This window comes from Carcharhinus amblyrhynchos, chromosome 33 (assembly GCF_965287045.1).
Source record: "Carcharhinus amblyrhynchos chromosome 33, sCarAmb.v2.hapA, whole genome shotgun sequence".
Lineage (NCBI taxonomy): Eukaryota > Metazoa > Chordata > Chondrichthyes > Carcharhiniformes > Carcharhinidae > Carcharhinus > Carcharhinus amblyrhynchos.
In genome coordinates, this window is record NC_137356.1 from 2,063,017 (window position 1) to 2,080,275 (window position 17,259).

At 45.3% G+C, this 17,259-nt stretch overlaps 1 protein-coding gene across 1 annotated transcript in view; it reads left to right on the forward strand.

The window, feature by feature from the left end:
• LOC145360878 (vascular cell adhesion protein 1-like) overlaps positions 1 to 17,259 on the forward strand; it is a 142,093-nt gene extending 124,834 nt beyond the window's left edge. The window contains exons 12-14 of the mRNA XM_080216379.1: positions 9,411 to 9,692; positions 10,333 to 10,614; positions 16,901 to 17,259. Coding sequence (XP_080072505.1) covers positions 9,411 to 9,692; positions 10,333 to 10,614; positions 16,901 to 17,118 — 782 coding nt within the window. The 3' untranslated portion in view covers positions 17,119 to 17,259. The remainder of the gene's footprint in view (positions 1 to 9,410; positions 9,693 to 10,332; positions 10,615 to 16,900) is intronic.

Sequence of the window (17,259 nt, forward strand, 5' to 3'; positions counted from 1 at the left end):
CAGGATGTTGCCTGGTATGGTGGGAAGGTCTTATGAGGAAAGGCTGAGGGACTTGAGGTTGTTTTCGTTAGAGAGAAGAAGGTTAAGAGGTGACTTAATTGAGGCATACAAGATGATCAGAGGATTAGACAGGGTGGACAGTGAGAGCCTTTTTCCTCAGATGGTGATGACTAACACGAGGGAACATAGCTTTAAATTGAGGGGTGATAAATATAGGATGGATGTCAGAGGTAGGTTCTTTACTCAGAGGGTAGTAAGGGCGTGGAATGCCCTGCCTGCAGCAGTTGTGGACTCGCCAACTTTAAGGGCGTTCAAATGATCAGTGGATAGGCATATGGATAACATTGGAATAGTTTAGGTTAGAGGGTCATTAGATTGGTCCCACTGGTTGGCGCAACATCGAGGGCCGAAGGGCCTGTACTGCGCTGTAATGTTCTATGTTCTATGCATCTGACCTGACTTTTTTTACATTCCCCTGCCCACACCCGGGAAATGTAAAATTCCAGCACCATCATTCTCCAATGCTATTATGTTTCTTTCATCACGGCTTCATTTTTCTTTTCCTTTCCTTCCTGAATGTCTTAAAGTTAAAGTTTATTTAATAGTCACAAGTAGGCTTACATTAACCCTGCAACTGTAACCAGGACTAATAGAACCATAGAAAATTACAGCTCAGAAACAGGCCTTTTGGCCCTTCTTGTCTGTGCTGAACCATTTTTTGCCTAGTCCCACTGATCCGTACTTGGACCATATCCCTCCACACCCCTCTCATCCATGAACCCGTTCAAGATTTTCTTAAATGTTAAAAGTGACCCCGCATTTACCACTTTATCCGGCAGCTCATTCCACACTCCCACCACTCTCTGCGTGAAGAATTCCCCCCCCAGTATTCCCTTTAAACTTTTCTCCTTTCACCCTTAACCCATCCCTCTGGTTTTTTTCTCCTCCAGCCTCAGTGGAAATCATCTGTCACCCTGACTTGGGTAGCATCTGCTTCCAGATGAGTGATTTCCCTGAATTCTTACTGATTTCAGTTTTTTGCTATGGCTCACCGATGCCACATTCAGTCAAATACTTCCTCAATGTCAAAATCTGTGGGTGGGGCTTTCTGACTGTGTTTGCTCCAAAACTAAAAACTCCCGCCTCAGGACAACAGACCTTTGCGTGGTCTGCCCCTAGACACTCACCACCCTCTGTGTGAAAAAATTGCCCCTCTGGACACTTTTGTATCTCTCCCCTCTCACCTTAAACCTATGCCCTCTAGTTTTAGATTCCTCTACCTTTGGGAAAAGATCTAGCTGATCAATGCCCCTCATTATTTTATAGACCCCTATAAAATCATCCCTCAGCCTCCTACACCCCAGAGAAAAAATTCCCAGTCTATCCAGCCTCTCCTTATAACCCAAACCAGCAAATCCTGGTAGCATCTTAGTAAATCTTTTCTGCACTCTTTCTAGTTTAATAATATCCTTTCTATAATCGGGTGACCAGAATTGCACACAGTATTCCAAGCGTGGCCTTACCAATGTCTTGTACAACTTCAACAAGACATTCCAACTCCTGTATTCAACGTTCTGACCATGAGGTGGTGTATATTCCTGAGTTCAGTGTGGAGGATAGAGTTGGGGAAATATGAAGTGAATGGAATCTATGCCTGGTACGCTCTTGGTTCCCATTTTTCGTTGTGCTGCTATTAAAGATGCAATATTTGCGGGGCCCACCATTTTGTTCAGGTGGGGTCCAGTCTTTGGGGAAATAGAAGTTTAAAATGGCCATTTTCTGAATTGCAGTGAGAGACCTTGTTGGAAATTTATTGGACAATGCCACCCAGTGGTTCTGTAATGGAGCTACTGGCTGATACAAGGCTGACCTCAAAAACAGAAATACAATTCCACAGTTTGGCTGGCACTAACAGATCTGTATAACAGATCTTTCAGTGTCATAAATATCAAACAATGGCAACTCCAGGTGTGAGTGCTACTGCAGGTAACTGTTATGCATAGAAATGCACATAGAAACTAGAAGCAGGAGGAGGCCACTCAGCCCTTTGAGTCTGATCTGCCATTCATTATCATGACTGATTATCAAGTTCAATACCTGGATCCCACCTTCCCCCCATATCTCTTGATCCCTTTAACCCCAAGAGCTATATCTAATTTCCTCTTGAAACCAGACAGCATTTTGTCCTCAATTAAAGGTAAAGTTTATTTATTAGTCACAACTAGGTTTATATTAACATTGCGTTGAGGCCACTGTGAAAATCCCCCAGTCGCCATATTCCGGCACTTGTTTAGTGAATTCCACACATTCACCATCCTCTAAGTGAAGAAATTTCTCCTCACCTCAGTTCTAAAAGGTTTACCCCTTATCCTCAAACTATGACTCCTAGTTCTGGACTCCCCCACCGTCAGGAACGTTCTTTCTGAATCTACCCTGTCTAACCCTGTTAGAATTTTATAAGTTTCTATGAGATCCCCTCTCACTCCTCTAAACTCCAATGAATACAATCCTAACGAATGTAGTCTCTCCTCATATGACAGACTTGCCTTCCCAGGAATCAGCCTGGTAAACCTTCGCTGCACTCCCTCTGTCACGAGGATAGTCTTCTTCAGACCCAAACTGCACACAAAACTCCAGGGGCCTGATTTTGCCATTGCGTTGTACCTGTTTTTGGGCATGAAAATTTGGTAAAGTCAGGCGTGAGATGAGTAGCATGATCCGCACCCGCCTCTGTGTCAGTTCACCCTTTACCAAGGCCTGAAAATGGCTGCCATTGGGACCATTCCCAAAACGTTTGCCTTCACTTAAATTGACTTAATGAGCTGCATGCCCAACCTTACTGGCACTTCCCCCTTTACCTCCACGTTCAACCATGCAGAATTAGTGCTCCACAAAGGTCCGATTCGGATGTCTAGTTAGTGAGGAGGTAAGTGCCGAGTGCCTGACGGCTCTCTGTTTGGGATCGGTGGGGGAGATGGGGAAGGGGGCGGGGGGGGGGGGGGTAGTGCCTGCTGTCACTCTGCCTGAGATCAGTGGAGAGGAAGGGGGAAAGGGCCACAATCGGTCTAGGTGGCGGAGGAGGTGGGGGGATAAGGGGGTCAATAATGTTGTGGAGGTGGGGCAATGTATGTGAAGGCCAAGAGGAGACATCATCCAGCCCCAGAGGGATGTGGTAAGGGAGCCGCATTCCATCATTTTTTTCTGAGGATGTGTGGTTGGAGGTTCCGATCAGAGCTGCAGGATTTCAGCCTGTGCTGATATTTTTTCAGGCAGAGTGCACATGGGGTGCCTGAGAATGGGTCTAAAAGTCGGATCTGAAACACTCCCAGTTTCAATCCGCCCAGCACTTAGAATCAAAATCGTAAAGTAGGGCCTCAGATGTGGCCTTACCAATGCCCTGAGCAATTGCAGCAAAACATCCCTATCCCTATACTCAACTGCATGGTTGAATGCCATAAAGGCCAACCTACCACTTTCCTAATTACTGCTTGCTGTACCTGAAGCTTATTTTCAGAGACTGATGCACGAGGACACCCAGGTCTCACTAAGTATCCAGCTCTTTCAATTTACACCCATCCAGATAATAAACTTCTTCCAATTTTTGCTACTGAAGTGGAAAACTTCACATTTATTCACATCATAATGCATCTGCCATGCATACGTCCACTCACTCAACCTGTCCAAATCACCCTGAAGCATCTCTGCAACCTCCTCACAGCTCACCCTCCCTCCCAACTTTGTATCATCTGCAAATCTGGAGACAATACATTTAATTCCCTTGTCCAAGTCGTTAATATATAATGTGAACTGTTGGGATCCTAGCATAGATCCCTGCGGAACCCCACTAGTCACTGCCTGCCAGTTGGAAATAGATCCATTTATTCCAACTCTTTGCTTCCTATCTGCTAACCATCCCAAGACACTAGCCATAATCCCATGTGCTTTAATTTTACATAGTAATTTTCTATGTGAGACCATGTTGAAAGCTTTCTAAAAAGCTAAATAAACCATATCCACCAGTTCTCCTGGTCAACTCTACTAGTTAAATCCTCAAAGATTTCGAGTAGATTTGTCAAGCATGAGTTTCCTTTCACAAATACATGCTGACTTTGTCTGGTTATACCACTGCTTTCCAGATGCTGTGCTATGGAAACCTTGATAATGGACTGCAGCAATTTCCCTACTACCGAGGGTAGGCTCACTAATCTATAGTTCCCTGTTTTCCCTCTGTCTCCCTTTTTGATTAGCAGGATACATCTGTTCCAATCTGTAGGAACCATTCCAAAGTCCAAAGAATTTTGGAGAATGACCATCAATGGATTTACCATTACTTAGGCCATTTTCTTAAGTACTCCGAGATGAATGTTATCAGACCCTGGAGATTTATCCACCTTCAATCCCATTACCTTCCCCAAAACCATTTCTCTACAAATACTTTCAACTCCTCACTAAAACTTGTGTTTCTCAGAATTTCCAGTACATTGTTCATGTCTTCCTTTGTGAAAACAGAAACAAAGTACAAATTTAGTTCCTCAGCCATTTCTTTGTTCCTCATTATGAATGTCCCTGTTTCTGACTGCATGGGGCCTACTTTTGCTTTTGTCAATCTTTTCCACTTTACAAATTTTTACAGTCAGGTTTTAACTTACTTTCATACTCTATTTTTCCCGTCTTAAAACGCTTAGTCTGCCTTTGCTGAATATTAAACTGCTCCCGGTGCTCAGGTCTATTGATTTTTTTTTGCAATTTGTGTGCTTCTTCTTTGAATCTAGTACTATCACTAATTTCCCTTGTAAGCCATGGTTTGACCACAGTTAACTTACCATTCTTGCGCCAAACAGGAATAAACAATTTCTGGAGTTCACCTATTTGTTCTTTAAATGCTTGCCATTGCCTGTCCAGTGTTTTTTCTTTCAGTAATGTTTCCCAGTCCATCATGGCCAATTCATGCCTCATATCATCATAGTTCCCTTTACTGAGATTCAGGACCCTAGTCTTAGAATCAACTGCATCATTATTCACCTTGATAAAGAATTCTACCATATTCTGGTCACTCGTCCCCAAGGGTTCTCTCACAACTAGATTGCTGACTATTCGTTTCTCATGGCACAACACCCAGTCCAAGATGGCCAGCTCCCTTGTTGGTTCCTCAACGTATTGCTCCAGAAAACCATCCTGTATGCACTCCAGAAATTCCTCCTCTATTGTACTGTGACTAATTTGACTCTCCCAATCTATTTGCAGATTAAAGACACCCATAACCACAGATGTTCCTTTAACACATGCTTCTCTGATTTCCTGTCTAGTGCTTTTCCCAACATTACCACGACAGTTTGGTGAGCTGTATATCACCCCCACCGATGTTTTTTGCCCCTTGTCGTTTCTTAACTTGACCTATACAGATCCCACATCATCAATGCGAATATCATTCCTCAAAATCATATCAATGTCATCTTTGATCAACGATGTAACTCCACCACCTTTTCCTTTCTGTCTGACTGAATAGCCCTCAATGTTTAGTTCCCATCCTTACTCACCTTGAAGTCATGTTTCTGTCATGTCAACAATATCATACCTCTTTACATATATCTGTGCAACTAATTCGTCCATTTTGTTTTGAATGCTCCAAGCATTCAGATACAAACCCTGAAGGTGGGCACTTTTAACATTTCTTTTCCCCTCCCTACTACTTTTTGCTCGGTCCTTATCTGACTCTGGCCCTTGATTTCTCTGCCAGTCACTTTATTCTCCTTACTGTTTTTCCCTCTTGTTCTTAATTCCCCTTCTTGCAAAGGTTTCTATGACACAATGGTAAGAGGGAGGGCAGGATGTAAGGAGAATATAAATAGTTAACAGAGATATTGATAGGTTAAATAAATGGCAGAAAATCTAGAGCACAAGGTGTCCTTGTCCTTGGGTGCGTCCTTGTTCATGAAACCCAGAAAGCTAGCCTACAGGTGCAGAAGGTAAGAAGGAAGGCAAATGAATGCTGTCTTTTATTTCAAGGGGGCTGGAGTATAAAAATACGGAGGTGTTGCTGCAACTGTGCAAGGTACCATTGAGGCCACATTTGGCGGTTGGTGACTAGTGGAGTGCCCCAGGGGTCGGTGCTGGGGCCTCAGCTATTTACCATTTATATAGATGATCTGGAGGAGGGAACCGAGTGTATGGTGTCGAAATTTGCTGATGACACCAAGATTGGTGGAACGGCAAATTGTGCGGAGGGTGAGGAAAGTCTGCAGAAGGATCTAGATAGGCTGGGCGAATGGGCCAGGAACTGGCAAAAAGAATTTAATGTTGGCAAGTGTGAAGTTGTCCACTTTGGTAGGAATAATGGTAGGAAGGACTATTACTTACATGGCGAAAAACTGCAGCATGCGACGGTGCAGAGGGACCTCGGGGTCCTTGTGCATGAGTCGCAAAAACCCAGCTTGCAGGTGCAGCAGGTGGTCAGGAAGGCTAATGGGATGCTGGCCTTCATAGCGAGGGGGATTGAATATAAAAGTAGGGAGGTCTTGCTGCAACTGTACAGGGCACTGGTGAGGCCGCAGCTGGAGTACTGTGTGCAGTTTTGGTCGCCGCACTTACGCAAGGATATTTTGGCCTTGGAGGGAGTGCAGAAGAGGTTTACTAGGCTAATGCCGGAGTTGAGGGGGTTGAACTATGAGGAGAGGCTGAATAAACTAGGCTGGTACTCGTTAAAGTTTAGAAGAATGAGGGGAGATCTCATTGAGACATATAAGATGATGAATGGCATGGATAGGATAGAGGTGGAGAGGCTCTTCCCGCTCAGAAAGGACAGTAGGACTAGAGGGCACAGCCTCAAGATAAAGGGGGGGCGGTTTAGAACAGAGTTGAGGAGGAACTTCTTCACTCAAAGGGTGGTGAATCTCTGGAATTCTCTGCCCGTTGAAGTGGTGGAGGCTGCCTCGCTAAATATATTTAAGACGTGGGTTGATGGGTTTTTGATAAGAGAGGGGATTAAGGGTTACGGGGAGAGGGCGGGAATGTGGAACTGAGCCACGACGGATCAGCCATGATCTTATTGAATGGCGGGGCAGGCTCGAAGGGCTAGATGGCCTACTCCTGCTCCTATTTCTTATGTTCTTATGGAATCCAGGATGGGATTTTCCCAGGCCCAGAAATCAGTTTCATGCTGGCATGAATTCCCTAGAGTATCTTTTACTAGAGTTCACTATGGTGGGCTCAGACTTGCTCATGGCCAGCGTGAAACTGATTTTATCCAGATAATGGGTGCAGTCAAAGGCCCAAATAGAATTCTCCCCCATGCTTGATTCTCTGTGACATCAGTGGGAAAGCACGCTAGTCCAGATCATGTCTGGAACAATGTGGCGTACCGAAGTTTAAACTTACCTGAAGAATGCCTGGGGCTGCCTCCAGAATTAACAGAAAGTCCGTCAATGACCCTAAACCCTGGAGCAACTCAGCATTGGATGGGGACAGCATCTATTAGGTGGATCATCCATCTTCAGTGTCATTGAGGAATTCCATTGTCCAACCTCAGTGTATTCCTGGAGATCCACCTTCTTTCTTCAATGGTGGGTCAGTGATGTTGACTGCCTTTTCAAAAGGGCACCCAGATGTGAAGGTGGGATGCGTGTAAACAAGCCTGCCCCACCACAGAACATGGCGCTAAAGCCCTAGATTCATAACAAACAAGGTTGGGGGATCTAAGGCATGGTATGGTCTCCCATGATTCCCCACAGTGGGAAACACATCCGTCGCCGCCATGGGATTTAGTCCAGATGGGAGATTTCTGCCTCCAGTTCCCCAGACGTTCTGGACCAAAGATGGAAAGACTGTCAACAGAGAGATACTCCACATCCCATTAGTATCAATGCAGCAGGGTGGTCTGTGCAAGTGTACAGTCACCAATGAATATAGAAGAAAGCATTCATTTACTGTAAGTGCAGTCATTTAATGTGAGGAACATATTGCAGGAAATGTAACATTTGAATCTTCCTATATTCTGAGCATTGTGAAGTTTTTAAGCATTCAGATTTTCAGTGAATCCCCATGGCCTGTTTTCCAGTGGCAGAGGTGGCTTGTCATTGGCTAGTGGCGGGATCTTCTGTTCTGCCGATGGGAGCCAGAAGGTTCAGCCGGCAGGAAGGACTGGAAGATTTGGCCCAGTGGCTGCAATGTTGATTTTGTATTTACTGTAACGATTTTAACCAGGAAATTGTGGCTGACCTGGTTGAATATGAACTCCCTGATTAAGACTCCCAAATTGATGAACTCCCAAATTGATGATCCAATCAGGAAGCCCCACGCTCTGTATTTAAAAAAGAGTGTCAGTTCCTCTGGCACTCCAGATGCAGACTGCACTCTGGGAGCATTCTGTGCAGTGTTGTTGGATCTTGTACATTAAGAAATTTTGGTGAAGGGACTTCTACTTCTGAAGGGACTTCTATATACAAAGAACAAAGAACAAAATCAGCCCGGGAAACAGGCCCTTCAGCCCAACGAGCCCGCGCCGCCATCTCAACACCACCAGTCTCCCTCTCCACCCACGACCCCTGTCTACTGTTTTATGGCCATCCAGATTGAGGGAATCTGATTTCGGGACAATTTATTCTTGCCAATCAGCCTAACAGCACATCTTTGGGGTGTGGGAGGAAACCGGAGCACCCAGAGAAAACCCATGCAAGCACGGGGAGAATGCGCAAACTCCCACAGACACCGGCCCAAATCCATGTGTCTGCACAGCAATCAGTGATAGTCACTGAGCTGTCGTCTTGCCCAGTATCTGGTCCAGTTTAGGCACACACTAACGACATGAAGCACTACGCCAATCTTGAACAACCAAGCGCAGCCCCAGTACGACCCATCGTGTGTATGCCCCTCGTTGGACATGAGGCAGACCGACTTAAAACCTGTCACTGAAAAGAGAAACAACATTATTATCATACTATACCCATTTACATTACCAGGGACGCCCCAATGCTAATGACCCTTATTTAAAACAATCTCCTATATCCACCCATCTCCAACCCAGTCATGTGCCTGTCTAAGTTACTCTTAAACAACTCTAGCGTGCCTGCCTCTACCACCTTACTTGGCAGAGCATTCCATACCCCCACTACCCTCTGTGTGAAAAACCTCCCTCTAATATCTGCGTTGTACCTCTCGCCCGTCACCTTAAGTCCATGGCCCCTTGTCCTACGTGTCTCTAGTCAACACTATTTGACTATATAGAATAACTGAAGCCAAGGAATCATTTCCAGGCAGTGACAGGACTAAAAGCTGCAACTGAAACATTTAGCATCTTTGAAATGGTTCTTAGAAGATGAATATGTGGTTAAGTTTGGGTACTCAACCAGTCTAAAACTGCATCATTCACTCTGCGGGTGTGACTGGGTATTTTAATCTTTTTATTTTATTTCCAGATAAACCAGGAAACACAACCATTTCATTAAATAACAAAACTGTGTCAGGATTTCCAGTAAATGTCAATAAAGGTGATGAGGTTACACTGATCTGCCATTCCAATGGAAATCCCACACCTACATTAAAATGGGAAGATCCCAGTAACGGCAGAAATGTTGAGATTCCTCATCCTGGAATCCTCCGTATTTCCCACGCAACATCAGGACATCAAGGAATTTATAAATGTACAGCTACCAATCGCTATGGAACTGATGAGAAGGAAGTGGACATCAGGGTCACAGGTCAGTTTGTAATATTGATCAGAATTCAAAGGATAAATAATTAATCTCTGGAGGATTGAAAAATCAGTTCAGTTCCTCCAATTAAATCCTGGGCGTCCATTCGTTTGTGAAATTCTATTATTTATTTTGTGTAATTTTCCCGTTCCACTCTATCGTTGCTGATGAAGGGTAGCAATCTGGCACAGTGGTTAGCACTGCTGCCTCATAAAGCCAAGGACCTGGCCTCCATTCTGGCCTTGCGTCACTCTCCATGTGGGATTTGCATGTTCACCCACTGTCTGTGTGGTTTTCCTCCGGGTTCCCCAAACTGTCAAAGGATGTGCAGATTAGGCGGAATGGGCACGCTAAACTGCCCCTTTGTGTCTAAAGAAGTGTAGGTTAGGTGGACTAGCCATGGTAAATGCATGGGGTTAAGATGATAGCACAGAGGGGAGGGCCTGGCAGAGATGCTGTTTTGGAGAGTTGGTGCAGACTCAATGTTGTGGGCCGAATGGCCTCTTTCAGAACTGTGGGGATTCAATATCCCACACTGACACAGCTGGAATTGGGAACTCACTGACAATGGGGCTGAATTTGTGTCCCATCACTGCTGCCTCTCTAATCACCTTCTTTTTCATAATATTTCACATTTCTTTTCCAGATAAACCAGGAAACACAATCATTTCAGTAAATAACAAAACTGTGTCAGGATTTCCAGTAAATGTCAATAAAGGTGATGAGGTTACACTGATCTGCAATTCCAATGGAAATCCCACACCTACATTAAAATGGGAAGATCCCAGTAATGGCAGCAATGTTGAGATTCCTCATCCTGGAATCCTCCGTATTTCCCACGCAACATCAGGACATCAAGGAATTTATAAATGTACAGCTACCAATCCATACGGAACTGATGAGAAGGAAGTGGACATCAGGGTCACAGGTCAGTTTGTAATATTGACCAGAATTCAAAGGATAAATAATTAATCTTTTGAGACAAAAGCAGAAATTGGTGGAAAATCTCAGCAGGTCTGGCAGCATCTGTAGAGAGTGAAATATAGTTAATGTATGGAATCTAAATAAGTTCTTCAGCTTTTGAGAATTGGAAAAGCATTTCAGTTCCTCCAACCCAATCCTGAGTGTCACATTGAATTAGGAACTTCTCTTATTTATTTATTGGCTGAGGTTTCACAGCCTCGTTCATCCTGAAACCATAAAATCCTGCCTGAGGTTTACGGACCTTCCCATGCTCCACCCCTGGCCTGTTTCAATTCCCGTGGTAGATGGGATGGTAAAATTCCGGCCATCATGTTGAAGACTCCTGCTCCACTCCATCCTTGCTGATGAAGAGGCAAATGTATAAACTGCTCCCTAACTCTAACAATGTTACTCTGTGACTGGTCTCTGGGTCATTAGTCCAAGTGGTTCAGAGTGACACTCCCTTCCAACTGTTCCTTTTTGTGAAGAAGCACCTTACTCCGGCTCTGTATTTACCCAAACTGCCCGGGCAGTAACACCGTAGGAGAGAAGGTACAACTGTGAACCCACACGCTGCCAGTCCATGCTGCACAGTGTTGGTAGCTCAGTGAGCTGTGGTACACGGTGCAGAGTGTTGGTAGCTCAGTGAGCTGTGGCACATGGGGCAGGGTGTTGGGCGCTCAGTGAGCTGTGGTACACGGTGCAGAGTGTTGGTAGCTCAGTGAGCTGTGGCACATGGGGCAGGGTGTTGGGCACTCAGTGAGCTGTGGTACATGGGGCAGGGTGTTGGTAGCTCAGTGAGCTGTGGTACACGGTGCAGGGTGTTGGTAGCTCAGTGAGCTGTGGTACACGGTGCAGGGTGTTGGTAGCTCAGTGAGCTGTGGTACACGGGGCAGGGTGTTGGGCACTCAGTGAGCTGTGGTACATGGGGCAGGGTGTTGGTAGCTCAGTGAGCTGTGGTACACGGGGCAGGGTGTTGGTAGCTCAGTGAGCTGTGGTACATGGGGCAGGGTGTTGGGCGCTCAGTGAGCTGTGGTACACGGTGCAGGGTGTTGGTAGCTCAGTGAGCTGTGGTACACGGGGCAGGGTGTTGGGCGCTCAGTGAGCTGTGGCACACGGTGCAGGGTGTTGGGCACTCAGTGAGCTGTGGTACACGATGCAGGGTGTTGGGCGCTCAGTGAGCTGTGGTACACGGGGCAGGGCGTTGGTAGCTCAGTGAGCTGTGGTACACGGGGCAGGGTGTTGGGCGCTCAGTGAGCTGTGGTACACGGTGCAGGGTGTTGGGCGCTCAGTGAGCTGTGGTACACGGAGCAGGGTGTTGGGCGCTCAGTGAGCTGTGGTACACGGTGCAGGGTGTTGGTAGCTCAGTGAGCTGTGGTACACGGTGCAGTGTGTTCGTAGCTCAGTGAGCTGTGGTACACGGTGCAGGGTGTTGGTAGCTCAGTGAGCTGTGGTACACGGTGCAGGGTGTTGGTAGCTCAGTGAGCTGTGGTACACGGTGCAGGGTGTTGGTAGCTCAGTGAGCTGTGGTACACGGTGCAGGGTGTTGGTAGCTCAGTGAGCTGTGGTACACGGTGCAGTGTGTTCGTAGCTCAGTGAGCTGTGGTACACGGTGCAGGGTGTTGGTAGCTCAGTGAGCTGTGGTACACGGTGCAGGGTGTTGGTAGCTCAGTGAGCTGTGGTACACGGTGCAGGGTGTTGGGCACTCAGTGAGCTGTGGTACACGGTGCAGTGTGTTCGTAGCTCAGTGAGCTGTGGTACACGGTGCAGGGTGTTGGTAGCTCAGTGAGCTGTGGTACATGGTGCAGTGTGTTCGTAGCTCAGTGAGCTGTGGTACACAGTGCAGTGTGTTCGTAGCTCAGTGAGCTGTGGTACACGGTGCAGTGTGTTCGTAGCTCAGTGAGCTGTGGTACACGGGGCAGGGTGTTGGGCGCTCAGTAAGCTGTGGTACACGGTGCAGGGTGTTGGTAGCTCAGTGAGCTGTGGTACACGGTGCAGGGTGTTGGTACCTCAGTGAGCTGCATTGCATTGCTGGTCTTAAGTTCTCACAGTGAGAGGAGAGGTGATTGAAATCAATGAAAAATGAAACCAGAGATACTTGGGGGGAGTCTTCCCATCTTGCCCTCCACAGTGACCACAGCGGGCTGGGGGCAGACCATGCAACAGTCTGTTGCCCTCAGAAAGGAGTTTTTAGTTTTGGAGCAAACACAGTCAGAAAGCCCCACCCTCAGATTTTTACATTGAGGAAGTGTTTGACTGAATGTGGCATCGGTGAGCCACGGCGAATACTGAAATCAGTGAGAATTCAGGGAAATCACTCATCTGGAAGCAGATGCTACCCAAGTCAGGGTGACAGATGATGAAATTCTCTCACCGGGAACATTCTAAATTGATAAGGCACCAGGACTGATGAGAGGGAAAGTTGTGGGTCATTGGGGTCAAATTTTGCTGTAATCTCTCGATTCGTGGCAAGTGCCAGAGGACTGATGAATTACTGATGTTATGCTCTTGTTCAAAAATGCTTGTAAGAATAAGCTCAACGATTAGAGGCCAGGGAGTTGACCTTTTTTGGTGGGAAAGCTTCTAGAAACAATTATTTGGGCTCGAATAAGACCATTAGACCATAAGAGCATGAGCTGGCCATTTGGCCCCTCCAGCTTGCTCTGCCGTTCAATAGGATCCTGGCTTATCCAGCATTCCTTACGTCCACGTTCCTGCCCGTTCCCCGTAACCCTCAATCCCCTTACTGATCAAAAATCAATCAATCTCTGCCTTTAATATACACAAAGAATGTACCCCCATAGCTCTCTCTGGTGAGGAGTTCCAAAGACTCTCCACTCTCTGAGAGAAGAAATTCCTCATCATCTCCATCTTAAATTGACACCTCTTTATTCTGAGACTCTGCCCTCTGATTCTAGACCTTCCCATGAGGGGAAACATCCTCTCAGCATTTACCCTGTCAAGCCCCTGAAGAGCCCTATATGTTTCAGTGAGATCACCTCTCATCCTTCTGAATCCCAATGAGTAGAATCCCAACCTGTTTAACCTTTCCCTATTAGACAATCCCTCCATACCACAGATCATTCTAGTGAACCTTCTCTGAACTGTCTGCAATGAAATAATATCTTTCCTTAAATAAGGGGATCAAACCTGCTCACAGTGCTCCAGATGTGGTCTCACCTGTACCTTGTACAGTTGCAGCAAGACTTCCCTACTCTTACACTCCAATCCCCATGGAATAAGGGCCAACATTCCATTAGTCTTCCTGATTACCTGCTGTACCTGTGTGCTAGCTTTCTGTGTTTTGTTTTTGAATCCCTCTGTGTTGCAGCTTTCTGCAGCTTTTCTCCATTTAAATAATACTCTGTTCTTTTGTTCTCCCTTCCAAAATGAACAACTTCACATTTTCCCCCATTATATTCCATTTCCCATCATTTTACTCACTTACTTAACCTATCAATATCTCTTTGTAAACTGTTTGTATCACTCTTATAACTTGCCTTGTCACCATTTTATATGTATAAAATATGAAAGTTTAAGCAGTCCCAGCACTGATCCCGGTGGAACTCCACTGGTTACGGGTCACCAACCTGAAAAACAACCCCTTATCTCCACTTGCTATTTACTGCCCATTAGCCAATTCCCTATCTGTGGCAATATACAGCCTGTAATACCATAGGCTCTTACCCTGTCACTTAAACTTTTCCAAGGACGTCTCTGGTTGAGACGTCCTTGGAAAAACTCTGACAAACTGATCAGATGTGATTTCCCTTTCATGAAGCCATGCTAGGTCTGCTTGATTAGATTATGATTTCCAAACCATTAAGAACATAAGAACATAAGAAATAGGAGCAGGAGTAGGCCATCTGGCCCTTCGAGCCTGCCCCACCATTCAATAACATCATGGCTGATCTGTCATGGCTCAGTCCCACATTCCCGCCCTCTCCCCATAGCCCTTAATCCCCTCTGTTATCAGAAACCCATCAACCCGCGTCTTAAAAATATTTAGCGAGGTAGCCTCCACCACTTGAACGGGCAGAGAATTCCAGAGATTCACCACCCTTTGAGTGAAGGAGTTCTTCCTCAACTCCATTCTAAACCGCCCCCCCTTTATCTTGAGGCTGTGCCCCCTAGTCCTACTGTCCTTTCTGAGCGGGAAGAGTCTTTCCATCTCTGTCCTATCCATCCCATTCATCATCTTATACGTCTCAATGAGATCTCCCCTCATTCTTCTAAACTCTAACAAGTACAAGCCTAGTTTATTCAGCCTCTCCTCATAGCTCAACCCCCTCAACTCCGGCATCAGCCTAGTAAACCTCCTCTGCACTCCCTCCAAGGCCAAAATATCCTTGCGTAAGCATGGCGCCCAAAACTTCACACAGTACTCCAGCTGCGGTCTCACCAATGCCCTATATAGCCACAGCAAGACCTCCCTACTTTTATATTCAATCCCCCTCGCTATGAAGGCCAGCATCCCATTTGCCTTCCTAACCACCTGCTGCACCTACAAGCTGGGTTTTTGCGACTCCTGCACAAGGACCCCGAGGTCCCTCTGCACCGTCGCCTGCTGCAGTTTTTCTCCACGTAAGTAATAATCCTTCCTACCATTATTCCTACCAAAGTGGACCACCTCGCACTTGCCAACATTAAATTCCATTTGCCACTTCTTGGCCCATTTGCCCAGCCTATCTAGATCCTTCTGCAGACTCTCCACACCCTCCGCACAATTTGCCGTTCCTCCAATCTTGGTGTCATCAGCAAATTTCGACACCATACACTCGGTTCCCTCCTCCAGATCATCTATATAAATGGTAATTACTTTCCTAAGAATTCATTCCAACATTTTTCTAATGATAGATGTTAAGTTAGTCAGACTATGGTTACTCGCTTTTTGCCTCCCTCCCTTCTTGAATAAGGGTGTCACATTGATAGTTTTTCAATCCTCTTGTACTTCGCCGGATTCCAGGATTTTTGGAAAGTTATAACCAATGCATCCGCTGAGCGCCAAACTCTCCATTCTTGCTGGCAGTGACAGTGGGGCATGAACTCCGGCCTATGTATTGCTTCTTTAAATGTTACCCATTGCCTGTGTGCCATTGTGCTTTGAAAAATAGTTTCCCAATCTCCCATGGCCGATATGTCCAGCATACATTCATACTTTCCTTTCTTTAGACTTAAGACCTGAGTCTCTGATTGAACTGCTTCACTCTAAAACTTAATGTAAAATTCTATCCTATTATGGTCACTCTTTCCTAAAGGCCTCTTTACAACAACATTATTAATCAACCCTTTTTCATTGCACAATACTCCATCTAAAATAGCATTCCCTAGTTGGTTCCCCACCACACAGCTCTAGGAAACCATCTTGCCTACATACATGGGAACTAAAGTATGAGTTGATAATGTGACAAATTGGAAGAGATTAAAAATTTGAACCCCTGTGAATCAGGTTTGTGATTGAAATAGAAAAGCCTGAACAAAAACTTCCAAAAAGAGAGGGGGAAAAAGCCAATAATATGGCTACCAACACCTCTTAGCACTTCCCTCATCCCACCCCTCACCTTTTCACATTATTCTGTGTTCTAAATTTAAACTCATATCCCCTATGGGGGCAATATTGGCATCACTAAGGTTGAAGCTTTACAGAGAGAAATTGATCTGCATCACTGATAGATAATTCCTTTGGATGTGTAGAGACCTAGAACTGTCCTCCATAAAAATTAGACGTGCCCTGTGAACATAGAACATAGAAAAACTAAAGCACAAACAGGCCCTTCGGCCCACAAGTTGCACCGATGATATCCCTACCTACTAAGCTTACCTATAACCTCAATTCTATTAAATCCCATGTACTCATCCAGAAGTCTCTTAAAAGACCCTATCGAATTTGACTCTACCACCACCGACGGCAGCCGATTCCACTCACCCACCACCCTCTGAGTGAAAAACTTACCCCTGATATCTCCTCTGCACCTACTCCCCAGCACCTTAAATCTGTGTCCTGTCGTAGTAACCATTCCAGCCTTGGGAAAAAGCATCTGAGAATCCACCCGATCTATACCTCTCAAATATGGGATATGGGAAATTTAAAAGGAGCTGAAGTTGAAGAATGGGGAAGAGTAAATATAGCACAATAGACATTCTATAAAAAACCTATTGTTTGTAACAGATTTTGCTTTGCTTTGTCATTATATATATTGCCCTGGGAGTGTCAAAGATTTGATTAACTGTGTTTTTGAATATTTTCATAGGTGAAACACTTATACCATGTCTGGTGATGGCGGGAATATTACCATTCATCATAATCATTGCCTTTATATTGTACTGGAAATACACAGGCCATAAAAGAGGAATATATCAAGTATACAAAGCAAAACCCAACAACAATCCACAGATCCCCAATGGAAATGAACATCTTGAACTTGATCCATATCCTGATGGGAAAACTACAAATGGATTTTACAAATAAAATTATCACATTCCCTTTTCTTTGAGAAATTCCAAAGATCTTGTTGTTAATATTGTTACTGAAGGAAACTGCTCATTGCAGTGTTAAAGATTATTCATAGTAATTAATGTACTAACTGTAAAGACAGCTCATTACTGACAA